Source organism: Micromys minutus (genome assembly GCF_963924665.1).
Source record: "Micromys minutus genome assembly, chromosome: 19".
Lineage (NCBI taxonomy): Eukaryota > Metazoa > Chordata > Mammalia > Rodentia > Muridae > Micromys > Micromys minutus.
Window position 1 is genome coordinate 19,613,763 of NC_137954.1, and position 21,011 is coordinate 19,634,773.

Here is a 21,011-nt window from a genome sequence, read left to right on the forward strand (position 1 = left end):
TATGCCTAATCTTGGCATTAATTGTTTAGGAGCCTCACAGAAATGAAGCATACATTTAAATAATTGCTATACTGGGAGATCTAGAAAGAACCACAGGTTAATGTGAATATACTTCATGAATGAAACTCACAAAATACAAAAGTTAGGTCATTTTCTTTGGGAAAAATATTTTAATGGAGTCAGAAAATTTGACCAGAATTTTATCTTTACCTTCATCACTCTCTTTATCTCTCCAACCCTTCTTTCCCTCTCAGTCTCTCCTCCCTCCATTCTTCCCCACCTCTCTCTCTCTCTCTCTCTCTCTCTCTCTCTCTCTCTCTCTCTCTCTCTCTCTCTCTCTCTCTCTCTCTGTGTATGTGTGTGTGTGTGTGTATGTATACACCATTGAGTTATAGAGGAGGCAGGAGAGTGGAGGAAAATATAGTAAAGTAAGCTAGATGATTTCAGAAATACAGCTATAGACAACCTGAAGGTTACTATGATACAATTTATGATAGAAGGACAATAAGGCTCATGGGTAAAATCTTTACTATAGAGGAACTATGGGATTTATTTTCCCTAAGAGCTTCCCATTTAATCCAAAGTAGAATTTTAAGAAGGAGAGCATGTAGGAGGTGTTTTCAGCAATAGGTCCTTACCATCAGCAAGTGGAAAACAATCTACAGTTTTGGTGGTAGCCTGCACTATTTAGGAGTTCCTATCTGCCCCTTTGGCCAGCAATACAAGTAACTGAATTTCTGGCATAGATGTTTCACTTGGTGGCATATAATGTCAAGTTGAGGCATTTTGTCTAATTATTTGATAACTCCATTCTTTCCGTTCATATATATGTATGCATCTACCTTAGGCAGCTTCTACAATGTCCCCTCCAATGGCTCAAAGTGTTGAATGTCTTTCCCATATTCATGCTCTTGCCTCTTTCTCTCATCCTCATCTCTATTTAATCCTCCTTCTCCAGTCTCCTCTGTGTCTCTCCATAACAATATATTCTACTTCCCCATCCTGGAATTCTTCTTTTTCCCAGTCCCCTCTAGTGTACCTAACCCCTGGTTACATGTTTTAGATGCTATATTTGCTAGTGCATCTGATTACTATCCTTTTTTTTAACCTCTATTCAATATTTTGTTGGTGCTTCATTGATTTTTTTAGTGAATGTTTCACAGTGCTTTCATAAAATTATCTTTCTCAGATTCTTGAAACAACCCTCCCACTATCTGTAGGACCTCTGAACATTTGTAACTATTGACTGGCTGTTAAAAACAACAACCAAGTACAAAACTTACAGTTTAACCTCTCAGAAAACACAGTATCAGGACCACCTAGAAGCTGAAATTCAGAAAAAGTACTGGGAAAATGTCTGGCCATGTCCTCTGTGATTACCAACATAGCTGCTGTCTATAGCATTGCAGAGGAAAAGAAGAGAAGTAGCTGAGAAAATGTGAGTTATCTCTGCTGAAGGGCTGCCAGACACCAGGAGTCACAATAAACATGGGAGTGTGTGTTGTGTGTGTGTGTGTGTGTGTGTGTGTTTAAGAGAGAGAAAGAAAGGGAGAGAGGAAGAAGGCAATCTCTCCCTCCCTTCTTTCATTCTCAAACAATCTCTTCTTTTAAACAAATACAACATTGACTTGCCATTGACTTGCTTTAAATTACTTCCATCAACATTCAACAATGTATTTTGACTTTTATGTAGAATTATATAAAATAGATACCATTTGATGAGGCCTATATTTACCAAAACAAATACCTTAATTTTTTACAGCTTTCATTACATATTGTAATATACGATTTACAATGAATGGGTTCAAATTAGAGATCAAAAGAAATAATTATAGTGTTTCTAAATGCAAGAATTTTAACATTTTATTTTTAATCTCCTGACCTTTAAATTATGCTCTATGTGACCAAAGAGAGACCTTTAAAATTGACTTAGTTTCATGCAAAATTATCATAGAGTTTTATTCAATCCATTTCCTTGAAAGGCAATAAGGTGTTCTGCTTTGAATTAAAACTAACAAAATATACAGAATTTTAAACTTCCAAAGGGGTTTTATGTGATTGTTCTCTAATGGTTGGTTTCCAAAATTCAAAAGATAGCCCATTGCAAAATCATTGTTTTATGTTAAATCCCCGCAGGTAACAATAATTAATGTTAAAGAAGCCATAAATTGAGCAATTGGGGGTTACATGTGAGGTCTGGAAGACAAACAAAAAGGGGGAGGAGAAATGATACAATTGTAATTTCAAAAATTCTTCCTAAATGCAGAAACAGCTGAAGAAATATTCCACTTTCCATAGCAAAAATTCATAAAGTGAAATATATTGCTAGCCAAATCGTTCTTGTTTTAAAGCTGAACTAAGTCTAAATATTCACTGCACCCACACTGAAACACAGTTTATATTCACTAATCCTCAAATCTTTAAAGATGATTTTTGAATGTTCTCAGAACCCTAATAAATTCATTCTTTATATATCTATATTTCAATCCAAGACACATTTCCTGGAGAGTCCATTATAATTTATAAAATTCAAGACATTTTAAATGAACTTTATTATTAACTCCTCTCACTGGTAATAATGGCATGTTATTAATAGTAATTATATCTCTAATAGTATTCTCTTACAATCAATAGGACTATGGAGATGGCTTAGTGAATAAGAGCCCTTACTTGGCAAGCATTGGTACTGGGTTAAAATCCAGAAATCAATCTGGTGGTTTCTTAGAAAATTGGGAATAGTTCCACCTGATAACCCAGCTATATTGCTCCTGGGCATATAACCAAAAGATGTCCCACCATTCCACAAGGGCACATGCACCACTGTGTTCATAGAAACTTTATTCATATACCCAGAAACTAGAAACAACCAAATGTCCCTGAACCAAGCAATGGATACTAAAAATGTGGTTTATTTACACAATGGAATTCTATTCAGTTATTAAAAACAAGGACATAATGAATTTTTCAGGGAAATAGATGATACTAGGAAATATCCCTCTAAGTTAGTTAGTCCAGACCCGAAAGGACATGCATGGTATAAATTCACTGAAAAGTGGCACTGAGACATAACATCCAGAATAAACATGCTACACTCCACAGACCCAAGGAAGTTAAACAAGAAGGAAGACCCAAGCAAGGATGCTTGAACCAATTTTAGAAGGAACACAATAGTCATGAGAGAGAAGAAAGAAGGAAACTAGTTAGGAGAGGGAAGGGGGAGGGGACCAGGCAGGGGAGGCAGTATAAGGTGTGAAGAGAGCCAGGAGAGAAGCCCAGAGAGCCCTGAGAATGAATGAGAATCTTCAGCTGCCAGGAATTGGGGTTAAGGAAATTCCTAGCAAATCCTAGAGATCTGTGATGGGGGAGGTTCATTAGGTCAAGATGCCTAAATGTTAGCCAAAATGCCTAGTGGGGATACGAAACCTGAATAGGACACATCTCATAACCAGGCAGGACCCCCAGTGAAGGAAGAAGGACACCAACCTACCAACAAAATCTGTGGCCCAAAATTTGTTCTATTTATAAGAAATGAATGGACAAAGATCTCAAAGCAGAGACTGAAGGAATGGCCACCCAATAACAGGTCCCAATACAAAATCCAGGCCATGGGCAAGCACCAGTCTTTTAATTTTATCTATTATTAGTTTGTTTGTGTGCAATTTATAAATTTTTGCACAGGTGTATAATAATAGACATGCATGTGGCAGGCAAAGGAAGAAGTGAGGTATCCTTATATAATAATTAATTTCTGTCCCATTTCCTTGAAATGTGTGCGTGTGTGTGTGTGTGTGTGTGTGTAACAAATACATCTCTCTCTCTCTCTCTGTCTCTCTCTCTCTCTCTCTCTCTCTCTCTCTCTCTGTCTCTCTCTCTCTCTCTCTCTCTCTCTCTCTCTCTCTCTCTCTATATATATATATATATATATATATATATATATATATATATTTGGAACTCTATATGTTTAGGCTAGGGAGGCTTATTTGACTCAGAGAACCTACAGTCTCACCCACCCCAGTAAGGTTTAGCTAGGTTTACAATGGGTTTTGGAGATGTTAAATTAGATACTCATGATGATGAATAATTTTGAAACAAAAATTTTATCCATGGCTTATTAAATGTTTAATTTAAATTGATAAAAAAATAATTTAAGGCACCATTAAATGACATCTCAATTAAAAATTGATTTTTTTCTTTATTTCTTTTGTAAAATTTGTGAAGAATATCCAGATATTGAATTAATATATACTTTCAGATTTCATGCTACTTAACATGTGAGGGAAAAAAGTTTATTTCCCTAAGCCAAGTATAAATCACATAGTCTTTTCAAATGTAATACAAGTTCCATGATTAGATTTTGTAGAAAATCAAGTTTCAATTTAAAAGCCAGCTTTAAATACATACATATAAAATTGCATATGTATTATGCTCAATGATCTTAGAAAAAGCATGCAGAAACTCTCAGAGCTATGAAAATTACATTTAACCTAGAGTGTCTGCTTTGACCCAAGTGCCAAGTTATAATTTTATTCTCTGTACTTGTTGTTCAATATTCCTGTCTTACCCAGATACAAGCTCACCACCAAATTCAGGGAAAAGGCTTTATTTTACCACAAAGACAGTTGAGTATTCCACGTACTGCCAAGGCATGGAATTTACAAAAAACAGAGGACAGTATCTTTTTTTTTTTTTTTTTTTTTTTTTTTTTTTTGCATTTCTTGAATGCATATTTGATTTGAACTCAATAACTGAAGATTCTGAATATTAAATGTTGGTTTTCACAACATTCTCTTGCAATCTGTCACCATTAATAGCATGAAAGAAAAACATAGACCACTGTACTTAAAAATAGTTAAATACAAACATTAGATATTATAGTCTTACTGACTTAACACAATTAAACACACAACCTTTCTGTTACTAAACTTTTCAGAAAAATAAAATCTAGGGTTTTGATATAATCACTTATTTTAATTATACAAACAAAATGTATGCACACACACCCAGATAAACACACACATACAAACAAACATGCAAACACATGAGCACACACACATAGGCACCATAAGAAAATGTTGCACAATCTTTCTTTCGGTAAGTATAGAAACTTAACATGAGTGCCAATATGTAATGCTATTGATATTCTGTTTAGCAATATTTTCCATTCAATTTTTTTGTTCTTTTTAAAATAAGACTATGTGTCTCCTTTTATTTTACCCACTCTCTGAATATATTATCCTGTTTGATATATAATGTGCAATAAAGTAAATGCAAGTAAGCAAAGTTGGCCATTATTTAAACAAATGATTCCATGAGCTATTTTTTTCATCTATATAAATACTTCTTAACTTTTCTGTTTACCTTTTATCTTAAATGTAGGATTTTATTTACTGTTGCTATACAATATCAACTTCACCAAGATACCTAATCATCCAGTTGGATGGATACAGAAGATACAGGAAATCCAGAAAAAAAGGTAAAGTCCACCCTCATGGTGTTGGATTCTTTTTCAGTTGTCTACTTTGAGATACTAAAGAAAAATAAAGTTTTCCCACTAAAGATTGACACAAAGGTGTAAAGTGAATATTTCAGGATTTCCTTTTATTAAGTTGAATTTGGATGGCTATTTGATCTTATTCAAGATTGGTACAGTATAGGTCAAACAAGTACTAGATGCCACTCAAAAATTTTTCTAGACTTTATCCTAATAAAATAACAAAGCCAAGCCTTGGTTCAGCAGGCTGGTCAGCATGTTTCTCTGAGGTCCATTTTCTCTGCCTTTCTAAATACATGTAAGAAGACAAAGGAAGACTACCAGTCATTTCTTAGCTCTAAAAAGGTCAAGCAAATTACATGTTTTCCAGAGAGTAGTAGTACAAAGCAGCAGCATTATATATGGAGACTTAACATCTACATCCTGATTAAGAGGGCAATGTAGGCTGAGGATGCCTCAGTGGATAATATCACTTGCTGTAAAAGCAAGAGGACCTGAGCTCAAATCCCCTCATAAAAGGTAAGGGTTGCTTCCTGTTCCTCTAACCTTAGGGCTGTAAGGTAGAGATAGGCAGATCCTAGGAGCTCAGTGGCCAGACAGTGTAAGCAGAACTGTGCCTCAAATAGTAGAGGAATACACCCAATGCCCTCTGTTTGACTCAACCTATGTATGAAGGAACACACACAAACACACACATGCATGCACACACACACACACACACACACTTTCATCAAAACCATAAAACATATAACATACAAAATATCTTTAAAAATAGTATGTGTATACTATTAGGAAGTACTACTTACAGTGTTGTGCGAATTTCTATTTTTTTCATTGAATATCTTATTTATTTACATTTCAAGTATTACCCCCCCCCTTTTCCCGGTTCCATTTCCAGAAACCCATTATCCCATCCTCCCTCCTCCTGCTTTTATGAGGGTGCTCCCTTAATCACCCAACCACTTCTGCCTCTACGTTCTGTCATTCCCCTACACTGGGTCATTAAACATTCATTTGACTCAGGGCCTCTCCTCCAATAGATGTCCCACAAGTCTATCTTCTGCTACATATGAGGTTGGAGCCATAGGCCCATCCATGTGAACTCTTTGGTTCATGGTTAATCCCCTGGATCTCTGTGGAGTTGGGTTGGTTGATATCGTTTTTCCTTTGGATTGCAACTGGTCATTAAAGGCTATATACTTTCTTACACTCCATCCCCACCCTCACATGGGCTTGCCTCATATTCATCAATCATAAGTTAGAAAAAAGCCCTACAGATTTGCCTACATCAAATCTGGAAGGAGACATTTTCCAATTAATATTCTTCTTCCAAATAGATGTGTCAGGATACAAAACCAACCAGCACATCAGGACTTTGTGCCCCATAGCAAAGAATTGGGCCAGGTTCCCATGGTTAGCAGTAAAATTGGGAGTAGTTTATCAAGACAGGAAAAGCTGTTTCAAGAATGGCAGTGGGCTAGCAAGCAAAGAAAGCACCCAAAGCCCTATATCATTTCTAGAAACCATCACCATGTTGTAATAGGATATTCAGAACAACTTGAATTTGTGTTCCCACATCATGGTCATTCTTATCTGGATTAAAAAAAATAAATAAATAAAACAAAAAAACAAAAAAAAAATTTCTCATATTTCCTTAAGAAAAAGAAGAAATAAATTCAAAGTCTGTATTTGAATTTAAGGACAGGATAATTTGCTTAATAAAAAAATAAATCTTTTCTAAAATGTTCTTTTTTGACAGAAATCTTCAGGTGGCATTGTTTCTTGTGCATTAAAATATATACAGCTCTGTCAATTATATGACTAAAGTTGATTGTGCTTTTAAAAGTTTGGGACATGCTTATATTACCATGCATTTCTTATTTTCTAATATATATTCTCTAATAGATTCTCTGGGGTGAGTGTGTGTGTGTGTGTGCGTGTGTGTGTGTGTGTGTGTGTGTGTGAGTGTGATAGTCATTTCACAGGTTCTTCATGAGTATAATTGGAAGCATATTAATTAATCTTATAAAAGTATATTTTCTTACTTTCTCAAAGTGGTTATTATCAAATAAAAATTTTATACCTAGATAATGCACTTATATATAGGAAAGTCGATGTTGTTATTGGAAAACATGTCTGTGTATTAATTTATTTTCATGTATAATGATTACGATTTGAAATTTTGGGGTAATAGTACATATGTGTCTGATGAGTTAGTGACATTGTTATTAGTCTACATCCATACACCAAGCATAAAGTTTATTCATTATAATCCTAATGTAGACAACTTTTAAACACTGTGCATATGTCTCAATGAAGCCACAAGTTACACCAGGGGATAAGTACATTACAAATACAGCACATACCCTAATGTTTTACAAATAGCTGAAAATTAATAGCTCTTTGGTAGCATAGATATATTTTTTAAAAGAAAAATAAATTTTAGATATAAAAGCTGGTAGGTCAGGCACCTTCTAGTAGAGCTAAACTACCAAATGTCTACAGTAGCCAGGAAGACCAATGGGATGACAAAGGAGGAGAAGCCAGCCAGAATTCTAATGAGGGTAGAGGTCTGCTGGTTCATTCCTATTACTCTCTACACCATGGCTTATATGGCTTGTTTTAGAGAGTTCACAAAGTGTAGGACAATAATACAAAATCTGTGATTTTTATGCCTTGCTGCTTTCTATTTTCTGTCGTAACCTTGTGGAGGTGACAAAGTACTGTGTACGTTTTAGAAACTTTTTTTTTCTTGTCCCAACAACTATGTGCTGGCTTGGTGGTGGAATGTTAATAATAGTCAACTAGATTATTTTCCTTCCAAACAGAACTGTGACAAGAAGAGACTGCAAAAAATAGCGGGTTGAGGGAGTGTTTTTTTTTTTTTTTTTTTTTTCCATAAAGGGAGCTTCTTAAAAACAATGCATTGAAACAAGCTTCATCAAAACTGATGCTGCCTAACAGAGAAAAAGCAAAATGTCTCTAGAGTATAACAGTGGTTTTTAAAAGAAAAAAAAAAAGCACAACTGCCATCCCTCTGATTCCTCCTCCTCCTTCTCTTTCTTGTCCCCCATGTTTGTTTACTCGTGTATTTGAAGTATAATGTCTTGAGTCCCAGGATTGCCTTGACTCTATGTACCCAAAGAAGACCTTGAACTCTTTATCTTCTGCTCTTCTTGCCCCCCATTACTATCCTTCCCTCAACACACACACACACACACACACACACACACACACACAAACACACACACACACACACAAACACACACACACACAAACACACACACATACACACACACACAAACACACAAACACACACACACACACACACACACACACACTACTGGTTGTACTCTGCTAAATGCAGAGAATCAAACCCAGGACCTTAGGCATGCTGGATAAGCTTTCCACCAACTGAATTATACCCACAGCTCATTATCAATACAGTTTCAAAGGCCTAATTTTATTTTCTTTCTGAGATCTCTGAAGGGGAACTAGAAGGAGTACTTCAGTTACACTAAAAGAAGCCACTCTTATCTAGTTAATGGGGAATGGTAGAAATTCTACAGTTACAGTCAAGTACCAGAGCACCTCATGGATGCAAATGAGTAAAATGTGGCTGCCTGGCCAGTCACTCAAAGCCAACTGGAATTTTTCTCACAATAATAAATGAGCAAATGCTCTCTCTGTTTTTTGTGTGTCTCAAGCAGCTGACTCTAATCTGCTGGTTGCTCATCTCTCTCTGAGACTGAAGTCAGAAGACAAGGGTGGCTATGTTCTGTCAACTAACCTAAGTTCATAGGGGTTTATGAAGACTGAAGTCCCAACCACAGAGCCTGTATGGGCCTGACTTAGTCCCTTTGTGGAAAAGTTACAGTTGTACATCTTGGTCTCCTTGTGGGATTCCTAATAGTGGGAGAAGGAGCTGACTCAGCTCTCAGAAACAATGACTTTATAACATTCCTAAAGAAAATGGATGCAACTAGAAAATATCATCCTGAGTGAGGTAACCCAGTCACAAAAGAACAGACATTATATGCAGTCACTGATAATTGGATACTAGCCCCAGAAAGCTCTGAACACCCCAGAAACAACTCATAGGCTATATGAAGCTCGTATAGCACCCTCTCAGAGTGTGGTACACCTGGAACTCAAATCATTAATAATCCAAGAGCTAAGATAATAGCCTTGCGGCAATTTTTGGTATTCACGGATCCTTATGCTTAATCTATACCCAACAAAAAGTCTGTTTCTATGTTACGTTCTGTCCTACATGTACTTCATGCTTATGGTAACTAGTGGGATTTCAATGCATGCTATCAAACCTCTAAAAGAATTAAGTACTGACAAAATTATTCATATAATGTTATGCCAAAATGCCTGGAAATGTATCCCTCTTTTTTTAAAAAATAAAGGGGTAAGGAATAATAAAAAAAGAAAAGAAAAAAAAAAAAAAAGAGCCAAGAACTCAAATGTTTCGAGCTAGCTACTAAGGTCAACTCTTTCTAGGATTCAGTTAACCCTTCCTATTTAATTTTAATAACAATTACATTGATGTATGCAACTTCTAGTGAGTTTTCTCTAAATCTACTTTAAATGTATAGAGCTTCAAAATTATTTTTTAATTTATCAAAATTAGGAGTTGAGACAGCATTTGCTCTTCCCATGGTCCTCTCTTCCTAGTCACAGGAAGAAGGCTGATAAGAGATGAATGACTAAAACCACCCATTCTTATCTGATTGGTCCTCTGACTGTCTTAATCTTCATCCTGTCAGAAAAAGGACAGACTTGCAGTATGTCCTGTACTAAAGCCAGATAGAATCCTTTTATCAACCTAATAGTGACAGCAGCTCCTCTAAGCATGGTTGTCCGTCACTTTAGCATTGCTACTCTTATTGTTTCCCAGAGGGCACTGCTCTGTTGCGTATCTCCTGCCCAAGGTCATTGCCGCTGCCTGGTAGAGGGACAGAACTACCAGGTCTAGTCAAGCAGGGCTTTCTTTGCAAATCATGACATCACAATCAAAAGTAGAAAAAGAAAGAGATGTACCCGCAGGAAGGAGAGGTCCCGGTTGTGCTCGATGCTAGTGATCTCCAGGTTGCCCATGACCACCTCGCAGTTTTCATAGTATTTGCGCAAGGCTCGGTACTGCTGTTCCAGGTCAGAGAGAGAGCTTAGCTTGTTCTCTGTTCCTGCGCACACTGAAAAGACAGAGACACACTGTAAATACTATTACATGTAGATGACTGTCTTAAACAAAATGGATTACTACATGGTTTACCCCAATTCATCAAGTTATTCAAATGTGATCGAGGGTCACAGACCACTATCACATGAGAGATAAATTATCTTAACTATTTATTGTTTAATCACACATGCCAGGCAAAGAGAACAAATAGCGGGTCCCATGGGAATTCTTTAATTTATATTTTAAGGAGATGAATTTGAAATAATCACATTTGCTGTCGTTGTACAAACGCATACAAGATGCTTTAAGTTCATCTAAATATATTTTTATTTGGAATTTATAATTTATCCTGTTTTCTGATAGAGTAATTGTCTCCGTGTAAATCAAACTGAAAGATGAGAACAACAACATTTAAAAATTAATTATTATCTATTGTACTAAAATCTGTTCTAGCACATCATGCAAGTGATACACATATGCAATTGAAGACCAGCCTCAATAATATCATGTTTAAAATAGGTTAAGCATATTGATTCAAATATTTTTAAAAGTACACCACAAAAAATTATTTAACAAAATGCAGACATTAACTGAGTCATTCAATGCATATTCATGAGTGTTCAAAACAATAACGTTCTGCCAATGCATATATTAATCTATATTGGATCCGTGTGTTATGATTTCATTCATATGTAAACCCATAATGAAAGGTCTGGTTTGTGTGTGTGCTGGTACCTACTTTGTCTTCCACTTTCATTTTTAATATAATTTTTCAGAGTACACAAATACTATATTAACACATCTGCACATAGATGGTATGCTATCTATTAACACGCATTATTTTCTGTACACAACTCAGCACATTTTCAGTAGGCTGAAACATTGGAATATGAATCCCCCAACATTACTGCTTAACTTAAAGACTGTATTATATATGTGTCTTTCTTAAAGTAACTTATGTCATATACCCAGAATAAACCACAAATAACATCAAAGATGCCACAGATGGAGATTGATAGAAAGGTCACCAACACAACTGCTGGCATTATACAGAGAACTGAGGAATAAAGGTGCCAGGGGCAGGATACTGCAGATGGGAGAGAATAATCTTTGTGGAGTGTTATCTAATACTTAAGGCTATCTTAAAGACCCTTTCTCCTATAAGGTCATAAAAAGTCACAAAAAATAATGTAAAAGCTGTGGAGGCTATAGATAAATGCCTCAGCACTATTGGGAGATTATGAAAACTTTGAATGCTAGATAAATCCTACAGAGGGATATCCCAATCCAAGAGTTGTCTTCACCTATCCCATGTCCCATTGATGATCTAAGGCCTAACCACAGGTACACAGATCTGTAGACTAGAACCCCAGAAGCCAAAACCCCTGCAAAGCTTTTGCTTTTTTTTAAAAAATCATTATTTATTGGATATTCTCTGCATTTACATTTCAAATGGTATTCCCTTTCTCCCTCAACCATCTCCCTTCTCCCTCCCCTTGCTTCCATGAAGGTGCTCCCACTCCTGACCACCCACTCCCACCTCAGCACTTTGGCATTCCCCTACACTGAGATAATGAGCCTTCACTGGACCAAAGTCCTCTCCTCCCATTGATGCCAGACAATGCTGTCCTCTGCTGCATTTGCAATTGGACCTATGGGTCTCTCTATGCAAACTCATTGCTGTTTTAGTTGCTGTTTTATTCCCCAGGAGCTCTGGGTTGGTTGATATTGTTATTTTTTTCCTATAGGGTTGCAGACCCTTTCAGCCCATCATTCCTTTCTCTAGCTCCTCCTTTAGGGTCCCTGTGTTTAATCCGAAGATTAACTAAGCTGAGTAATCAGGTGTTTGTTAGAAATAGGGTCTTTGTAAATGTGGTCTGTTAAAGTGATGGTAAAGATTTCTGGTATAAGGTGTTCTGTGTTCATTCGAAAGGACACAGCCCCTGAGCTATGGAGATGAATGATGGTCTAGCATTTATTGCTCAAGCATCGGACCTCAGTTTATAACTTTCACAGCCATGTAACAATGAAATAAACAAACAAATAATCAATTTTAGTCATGAACATCTACATACTGGCACTCAGGGTTGAGCACAGCAGAGACAAGCTTATCTCTGGGTTCACTGGCCAAAATGACAAAAGGTGCATGTTCAGTGAGTGATTCTGTCTTAGAATAAATGAGGAAGTGAGTGAGTGACTTGCTATTCTCTAAAAACATTTTATTTTCAGACAGTTTATAGCAATGGCTGCTAAGAAACTATGTGATCAAGGTGAGCCTGAAACCTTCAATACATGTGACTGTGTCTTTCAAGTGAACCTGCATGCCAGGCTTGAAGCCATATTATTTACATGCAAAAATTATTTTCTTTCACTCCAGGGACTTCATATGTTTATCATTGCCATTCAATGTTTCTTGGGTGTTCTTTGTGAGTATGCATTCCCACATATATCACATAGGAATTTCTTTGTCTCTGGAAACTTTAACACTCATATTATTCTTTCTATATAATAATGGAGTGTACAGTTTTTATGTGGGCATATATTCACTAAGAATAAAGAATACATTTCACTCCTTCTTTTGAATATAAGATTAACCAAGGGACTAGAATTTTGATATGCCACCTGTTCACAACTTTATTATATATGTATATATATGGGTGAGTCCAGCTTGCCGAGATACTAAAAGTTCTGTTCTGATTTGCTACAAGAAATGCAAATGTGAAAGCCAGATCTAATGATGCTTTTTGTAATTACTGAGAATTTTATATATTTATATTATGTAATACATGCAATATATTTAATACTAATATTTGTAATAATACTATGTAATATATTTAATATATTCATACACCATTTCCTGTCTCAAATTCCATTATATCAGTCATAACAAGACTTCACCCCAAATTCATGCACTCTTTTTGGTGGTGTTCTTGATGGCATTGGCATGGTTTGAGGCTCACACCCAAACCATGGAAAACCTACAAGTGAAAATATCCCCAAAGAATGATTATCCTTTTCATAATAGCTATTAACTTTTTGGAGTTCCTCAGTAGAGAGTGGTCCAGGAGATCATGACTCTTATCAAGATTGGCTGTCTTGGTCTTGTGGAGGCGACTCTGGGTTGTGTTAGTTCAGGAGTGTGACAGTAATGCCAAGTCTGGAAGTTGTATTTCATAGCACTCTCCTTATCATCAAGCCCCTATATCCTTGCTTGCTCTCCTTCACTGTGTCTACTAAACCTTGGTCACAAGGACAGGTAGAGTTGGTAGAAACATTTCATTCTGAGCTGAGTATGTAGTTATCCTAAGCACTTTGCTAATTAAATGCCAACTACAAGATAGGTAGTTTTTTTTTTATTTTTATTTAAGAGCAAGTGCAAGGAGGTGCTAAGGAGGGGGTCTAGAAAAGGAGTATTGTCTCTCCTGAAACTGAAGTCACACACAGTATAAGCTGCCCCAAATGAGTCATGGGACCTGACCTCAGACTCTCTGCAAAAACAGCAAGGTCTGTAGCTGCTGAGCTATTTCTCCAGCCAAGAAAGGTACATATTTAGTAATTATCTAGACCTTCAAGAAGGAAGTTCCCATCCCGAAGATGGATGAGCAATGACGTATAGGAGGTAGGATTTCAAACAACTATGATTTACATCATTAGATTATCATATGTATATATATATATATATATATATATATATATATATATATATATATATATATATATATATATATATATATATATATATATATATCCCAAGGCTAAAATATTATACATAGGGAGGATTACATTTGTAGTTTTATGAGATAAATAATAAATAATTTTAACTACTTTGCCTGGTTATTGGCCTAGATATGTTTAAGACAAAATGGGTCACTTTTGATCAATTGAACACTTTACTGGTTCAGTAAAGCATTTCCTCTTTGAAAAACTAACAAGGTTTTACAACAAATGAATTTCTGTTGATAAGTAATATTTAATATAAGTGGGAGAGAGAACATGCTTTATTCAGACAGAAATTCCTTATTGGTCAAGATCAAAGTTAGACATTTACATTGCATTAGACATTTGCAGTTCATTGAAACTACCCTTAGTCTATGATCTCTATTTTATTGCTACCAGAAAGTTAAAAAAAATACATTTAAAAAAATATCTGTTGAGAAAAAGCACCACTGTCTGTTTCTACAATGTAGACTTCAATCATTTTAAATATAAATGAGAATACACTTCTATTTTAACTCACCCTGTTACTATCAAAATGAAAAGTCTTCCTAAATATTTAGTGCACTTTGGACTTTGACACAAAATACTAAACATGTCAGAGGACTCACTCTCTTTTTCTTTTTTTACTCTGATTTCAATACCTAAGAGTTGTTGCACCCTCTCTATTTTCTCATTATGAGTAAAAAATAATTAACATGAAAAGTTGCTGAATTTGGACAATTTAAATTTGTGTCTCAGAGTTACTACTGCTATAATGAAACACCATGAACAAAAAGAAGTAGGGGGAGAAAAGAGTTTTTGGAATATGCTTCCATGTCACAATATACCATCAAACATATTCAGCACAGGAACTGAAGCAGGACAGGAAACTGGAGGTAGGAACTGATGCAGAAGCCATTGTGCTCTTAATGGGTTGGCTCATACTTGCTTATTCAGCACACTTTCTTTTAGAATTCAGTACTACAACCCTGGAATGACACCACTAACAATGGCTAATTAGCCAAAATGTCCTACAGGCCTGCCTAGAGTCAGATCTTAGAGAGGCAATTTAGCTGAAGTTTGCATCTCTCTGATGACTATAGCTTGAGTCAGGTTGACACAAAGCAGACTGGCACATTCCAAACTCATTGTCCATTATCACCAAAATATATTCTGAACAGTTTAAAATTTCATTTTTGTTAAAGCCTCTCATAATAGACATGCATGATTCCATGTAACAGTGTGATCTCTGTATAATATGAAGAACATGTTATTAATTTTTAAGATAAGTAGAAAATTTAAATTTTGAAATATATATATATATATATATAATTTTTAATGCTGTATAGATGGCTTAGCAGTTAAGAGCATTTACTGCCCTGGCCCAAGTTCAATTCCCAGAACCCACATATTGGTTCACAATTAGCTATAAATACAGTTGTAGGTGTATCCTATATAATCTATACCATAGTGTGGCATCTGTTGGCACCTTCAAACACACAATTTGCTTACACATATCCAGGCCAAACAATCAGGAATATGAAAATTAAAAAATAAAATTAAGAAAATAATTTTTTTTCAAATAATGTCCATATAGATGATTTTAAAATAAACATAAAACTATCTTAAAATCTCCCGACTTTAAATTACATTTCAACTATTCTGTAAAGATCACTTGTGCTATGAGAACACATTATTCAAATACAGATACAATAAAAATGTTTAAAAATAATTCTGAAAAAAATTATGGTATTCCAGTGAACATAAAGTCAGGTTCATCACAATCCAGTCACACTCATACATGAAACACCCTACTATAAACTGTTCAATTAAGAAAATATTTTTGGCAGGCCTAGTGAGACTGCGCTGTGAGTAGCTCAGGACGCAGTGAAACTAGCAGAAGTTATGAACCAATTGGAATTAATAGACATCTACAGAACATGTCATCCTAAAAACAAAAGAATACACCTTCTTCTCAGTACCTCACAACACCTTTTCCAAAATTGACCATATAATAGGTCACAAAACAAGCCTCAATAGATATAAGATGATTGAAATACTCCCATGCATCCTATCAGATCACCATGGTCTAAAGCTGGTCTTTAATAACAACATAGACAACAAAATACCCATATACACATAGACACTAAACAATGCTCTATTAAATGATAGCATGGTAAAAAAGAAATTAAGAAAGATATTAAGAATTTTCTAGAATTTAATAAAAATTAAAACACAATATACCCAAACCTATGGAATGCAATGAAAGCATTACTGAGAGGAAAACTCATAGCTCTGATTGCTTCCAAAAAGAAACTGGAGAGAACATACACTAGCAATTTAATAGCACAGTTGAAAGCTCTAGAACAAAACGAAGCAAATAAACTCAAGAGGAGTAGACAGCAAGAAATAATCAAACTCAGAGCAGAATATGACCAAATAGAAACAAAAAGAACCATGCAAAGAATCAACAAAACCAAGAGCTGGTTCTTTGAGAAAATTAACTAGATTGATAAACCCTTAGACAGACTAATTAGAGGGCAAGGAGAGTATCCAAATTAACAAAATCAGAAAAGAAAGTGGAGACATAACAACTGAAACTGAGAAAATTCAAGAAATCATCAGATCCTACTACAAAAGCCTATACTCAACAAAGCTGGAAAATCTGGAGGAAATGGAGGAATTCCTAGACAGATACAAGATACTAAAGTTAAACCAGGACCAGGTAAACCATCTAAATAATCCCATAACACCTAAAGAAATAGAGCAGTCATCAAAAGCCTCCCAACCAAAACCAGCCCAGGTTCATATGGGTTCAGTGCAGAATTTTATCAGACTTTTATTGACGACCTAATACCAATACTCTCCAACCTATTCCACAAAATAGAGTAAGACTGAACACTACACAACTCATTTTTGAGGTCACACTAACCTTCCTTCTTAAACCCCACAAAGACCCTACAATTAAAGAGAACTTCAGACCAATCTCACTTATGAACATTGATGCAAAAATACTCAACAAAATCCTTGCAAACTGAATCCAAGACCACATCAAAATGATCATTCACAATGATCACATAGGCTTCATCCATGGAATTCAGAGATGGTTTAATATACAGAAATATGTCAACTTAATCTACCATGTAAACAAACTCAAAGAGAAAAACCACATGGTCATCTCACTAGATGCTGAGAAAGCATTTGATAAAGTTCAAAACCACTTCATGTTAAAAGCCTTGGAAAGAACAGAAATCTAAGGCCCATACCTAAACATAATAAAAGCAATATACGGCAAATCAATAGCAAACATCAAACTTAACAGTGAGAAACTTGAAGTAATCCCACTAAAATCAGGGACTAGACAAGGCTGCCCACTCTCCCCCTACCTATTCAACATAGTGCTGGAAGTCCTGCCCGGAGCAATTAGACAGCAAAAGGGAATCAAAGGGATACAAATTGGAAAGGAAAAAGTAAAGACATCACTGTTTGCAGATGACAAGATAGTGTATGTAAGTGACCACAAAAATTCCACCAGAGAACTTCTACAGCTGATAAACAAGTTCAGCAAAGTGGCCAGATATAAAATTAACTCAAATAAACCAGTAGCCTTCCTCTACTCAAAGGACAAACATGTGGAGAAAGAAATTAGGGAAAAGATACCCTTTACAATAGTCACAAAAAATATGAAATACTTTGGTGAGACTCTAACTAAGCAAGTAAAAGACCTGTATGACAAGATCTTCAAATTTCTAAAGAAGAAAATCGAAAAAGATCTTAGAAAATGGAAAGATCTCCCATGCTCATGGATTGGAAGGAACAACATTGTCCTTCTTATCAAAATGTCCATCTTATCAAAAGCAATCTACAGATTCAATGCAATCCCCATCAAAATTCCAACCCAATTGTTCATAGAGTTAGAAAGAGCAATGTGCAATTTCAATTGGAATAACTAAAGACCTAGAACAGCGAAATCCATTCTCAACAATAAGAAAATATCTGTGGGAATCACTATCCCGACCTCAAGCTATATTACAAGGCAATTGTGCTTAAAAACTGCATGGTACTGGTATAGAGATAGGCACATGGATCAATGGAATAAAATAGAAGATCCAGAAATGAGCCCTCATATAGTGGATCAAAGATCTCCATATTAAACCAGGTACACTGAAACTATTAGAAGAGAAATTAGGAAAAACCTTAGAACACATTGGCACAGGAGAAAATTTCCTGAACAGAACACTGGTGGCTCCTGCTCTAAGGTCAAATATCTACAAGTGGGACTTAATGAGATTGCAAAGCTTCTGTAAGGCTAAGGACACTGTCAAAAAAAAAAAAAAAAAAAAAAAAAAAAAAACCAAAAAAACAAAAAAACAAAAAAAACAAAATGGCAACCAACAGATTGGGAAAAGATCTTTAACAACCCCACATCCGATAGAGCCCTAATATCCAAGGTATACAAAGAACTGAAGAAGCTAGGTATCAGAGAATCAAACCACCCTATTAAAAATGGGGTACAGAGCTAAACAAAATGTTCTCAATTGAGGAATATCGAATGGCTGAGAAGCATCTAAGAAAGTGCTCCACATCCTTAGTCATCAGGGAAATGCAAATCAAAACAACTCTGAGATTCCACCTCACACCAACCAGAAGGGCTAAGATCAAAAATTAAGATGTCAGTAGATGCTGGCAAGGATGAGAAGAACGAGGAACACTTTTCCATTGCTGGTGGGGTTGTAAACTGGCACAACCACTCTGGAAATCAGTCTGGTGATTCCTCAGAAAATTGGACATAGTACTACCTGAATACCCAGTTATTCCACTTCTGAGCATATACCCCAGGGAAGCTCCAACATACAACAAAGACACATGCATCACAATGTTCATAGCATCTCTATTTATAATAGCCAGAAGCTGGAAAGAACCCAGATGTCCTTCAGTAGATGAATGGAAACAAAAATTGTGGTACATTTACACAATGGAATACTACTCAGCCACCAGAAAAAATGACTTTATGAAATTCTTAAGAAAGTGGATGCATCTAGAGAATATCATCCTGAGTGAGATAACCCAGTCACAAAAGAACAGAGATGCAGTCACTGATAATTGGATACTAACCCCAGAAAGCTCTGAACACCCCAGAAACAACTCACAGACTATATGAAGTTCAAGAAAAACAAAGTCCAAAAAAAATGAGAAAATAAAAAAACATTATGCTTAATCTTTACACACCAAGAAAACTTTTACTATTTCCAGGTTACATCTTGTTTTACATGTATTTTATGCTCATTGTAACCAGTAAAATATTAATGCATACTATCATACCTTACAAAAATCAAATACTGACAAAATGTATTCATATATTTTTATGCAAATATTCTTAAAATATGTACATTTATCTTTTTTTGAAATAAAGTTGTGCAATATAAAAAAGAAAATATTTTTATCACAGTAAGTCTTTTCTTTATATTTAGCTTTGGTCTGAACTGGGTAAAATCAATGCTATATCAAATATGGCTTTTATCTTGAAAGGCAGGCTTGGTTTTTAAGGAATTAGTTCAGATGGAAGCATAAAAATCATTTGTAGTTCTCCCCATGAAGATCTTATTGAATGCCTCACAACTTTCATTTGTCAATCGATTTTACAATCAGGCAATGTATACAGGACAATGCTTAAGCCATCAGGTTGCATTGATTTCACAAAGCTGTTTATCAAAGCAGAATTGAAAAATCTTCTTCAGCAGCTCAAACAAGTTTGACAACGTCCAACCCCCTTTGCCAACACCATTATAAAGTCCCTGAATGATAAGTTCATATTACTCTAAGCTTCAGAAATCCTAAATTTATCTATACTCCCTGGAGTATCTTTTCAAATGTAATTTCAGGTCAAGATCTATGTGATTCCCTAGTACATCTGCCAATTATTTTATTTATTATTGATTCGATTATAAATGTGGCTAGGCCTTTGAACACAAGATTCTCTATACTCATAACTGGTATCTAACATAATCCTATTGAATAAAAAGTTCCAAAATTAAAAGTTTGTAGTAATTTAAAAATTTGGCTAGCAAAATTAAACTTAAGATTCCTGAAAGGTGATTCAAAATAATAAAGTAAAACATTTCCAAAATTCATAATAAAATAAACTAATTTATAATTTTATGCCTATTATTACAATGATCTCAAAATTCTATAAGTCTGCAAAGGGATCAACTAAAACATTTTGAATAAATAATTTCAAATGTCATATCAAAAATACTTTTGATGATAAAGTGATTAGATTTATATTATTTAAAATTTTATTTAGAAACATAACAACAATTGATGAATATATATAAGGTTTTCTGTAAATACTCATACCTTTGTACATAAGAAAAAGTTACATATATGTCATTCATATGTTATATGTTTATAATTTAGAAAATACAGGCATTTAAATGTTTAAACACGTGTACCTATAATGAAAAAATACTTTTTAAAATACCATTTTCTCCCAAGGGATTAGGGATGTAGCTCAGTTTGTGGAATTTTTTTTTTATTTTAAATCTTTTGTATTTTTAAAGTTTGCACTATTTATTTTAAAATATGTAACAATAGGTGTTAATATAAATAATTTAATATTAATATTATGAAAGAGAA

The 21,011-nt window shown here is 35.0% G+C and overlaps 1 protein-coding gene across 2 annotated transcripts in view; it reads right to left on the reverse strand.

The window, feature by feature from the left end:
- ERBB4 (erb-b2 receptor tyrosine kinase 4) overlaps positions 1-21,011 on the reverse strand; it is a gene marked incomplete at both ends in the record, with an annotated part of 1,001,312 nt that overhangs the window by 633,107 nt on the left and 347,194 nt on the right. For both annotated transcript variants that reach the window (XM_080932825.1, XM_080932824.1), the window contains one exon: positions 10,541-10,692. In XM_080932825.1, coding sequence (XP_080788951.1) covers positions 10,541-10,692 — 152 coding nt within the window. The remainder of the gene's footprint in view (positions 1-10,540; positions 10,693-21,011) is intronic.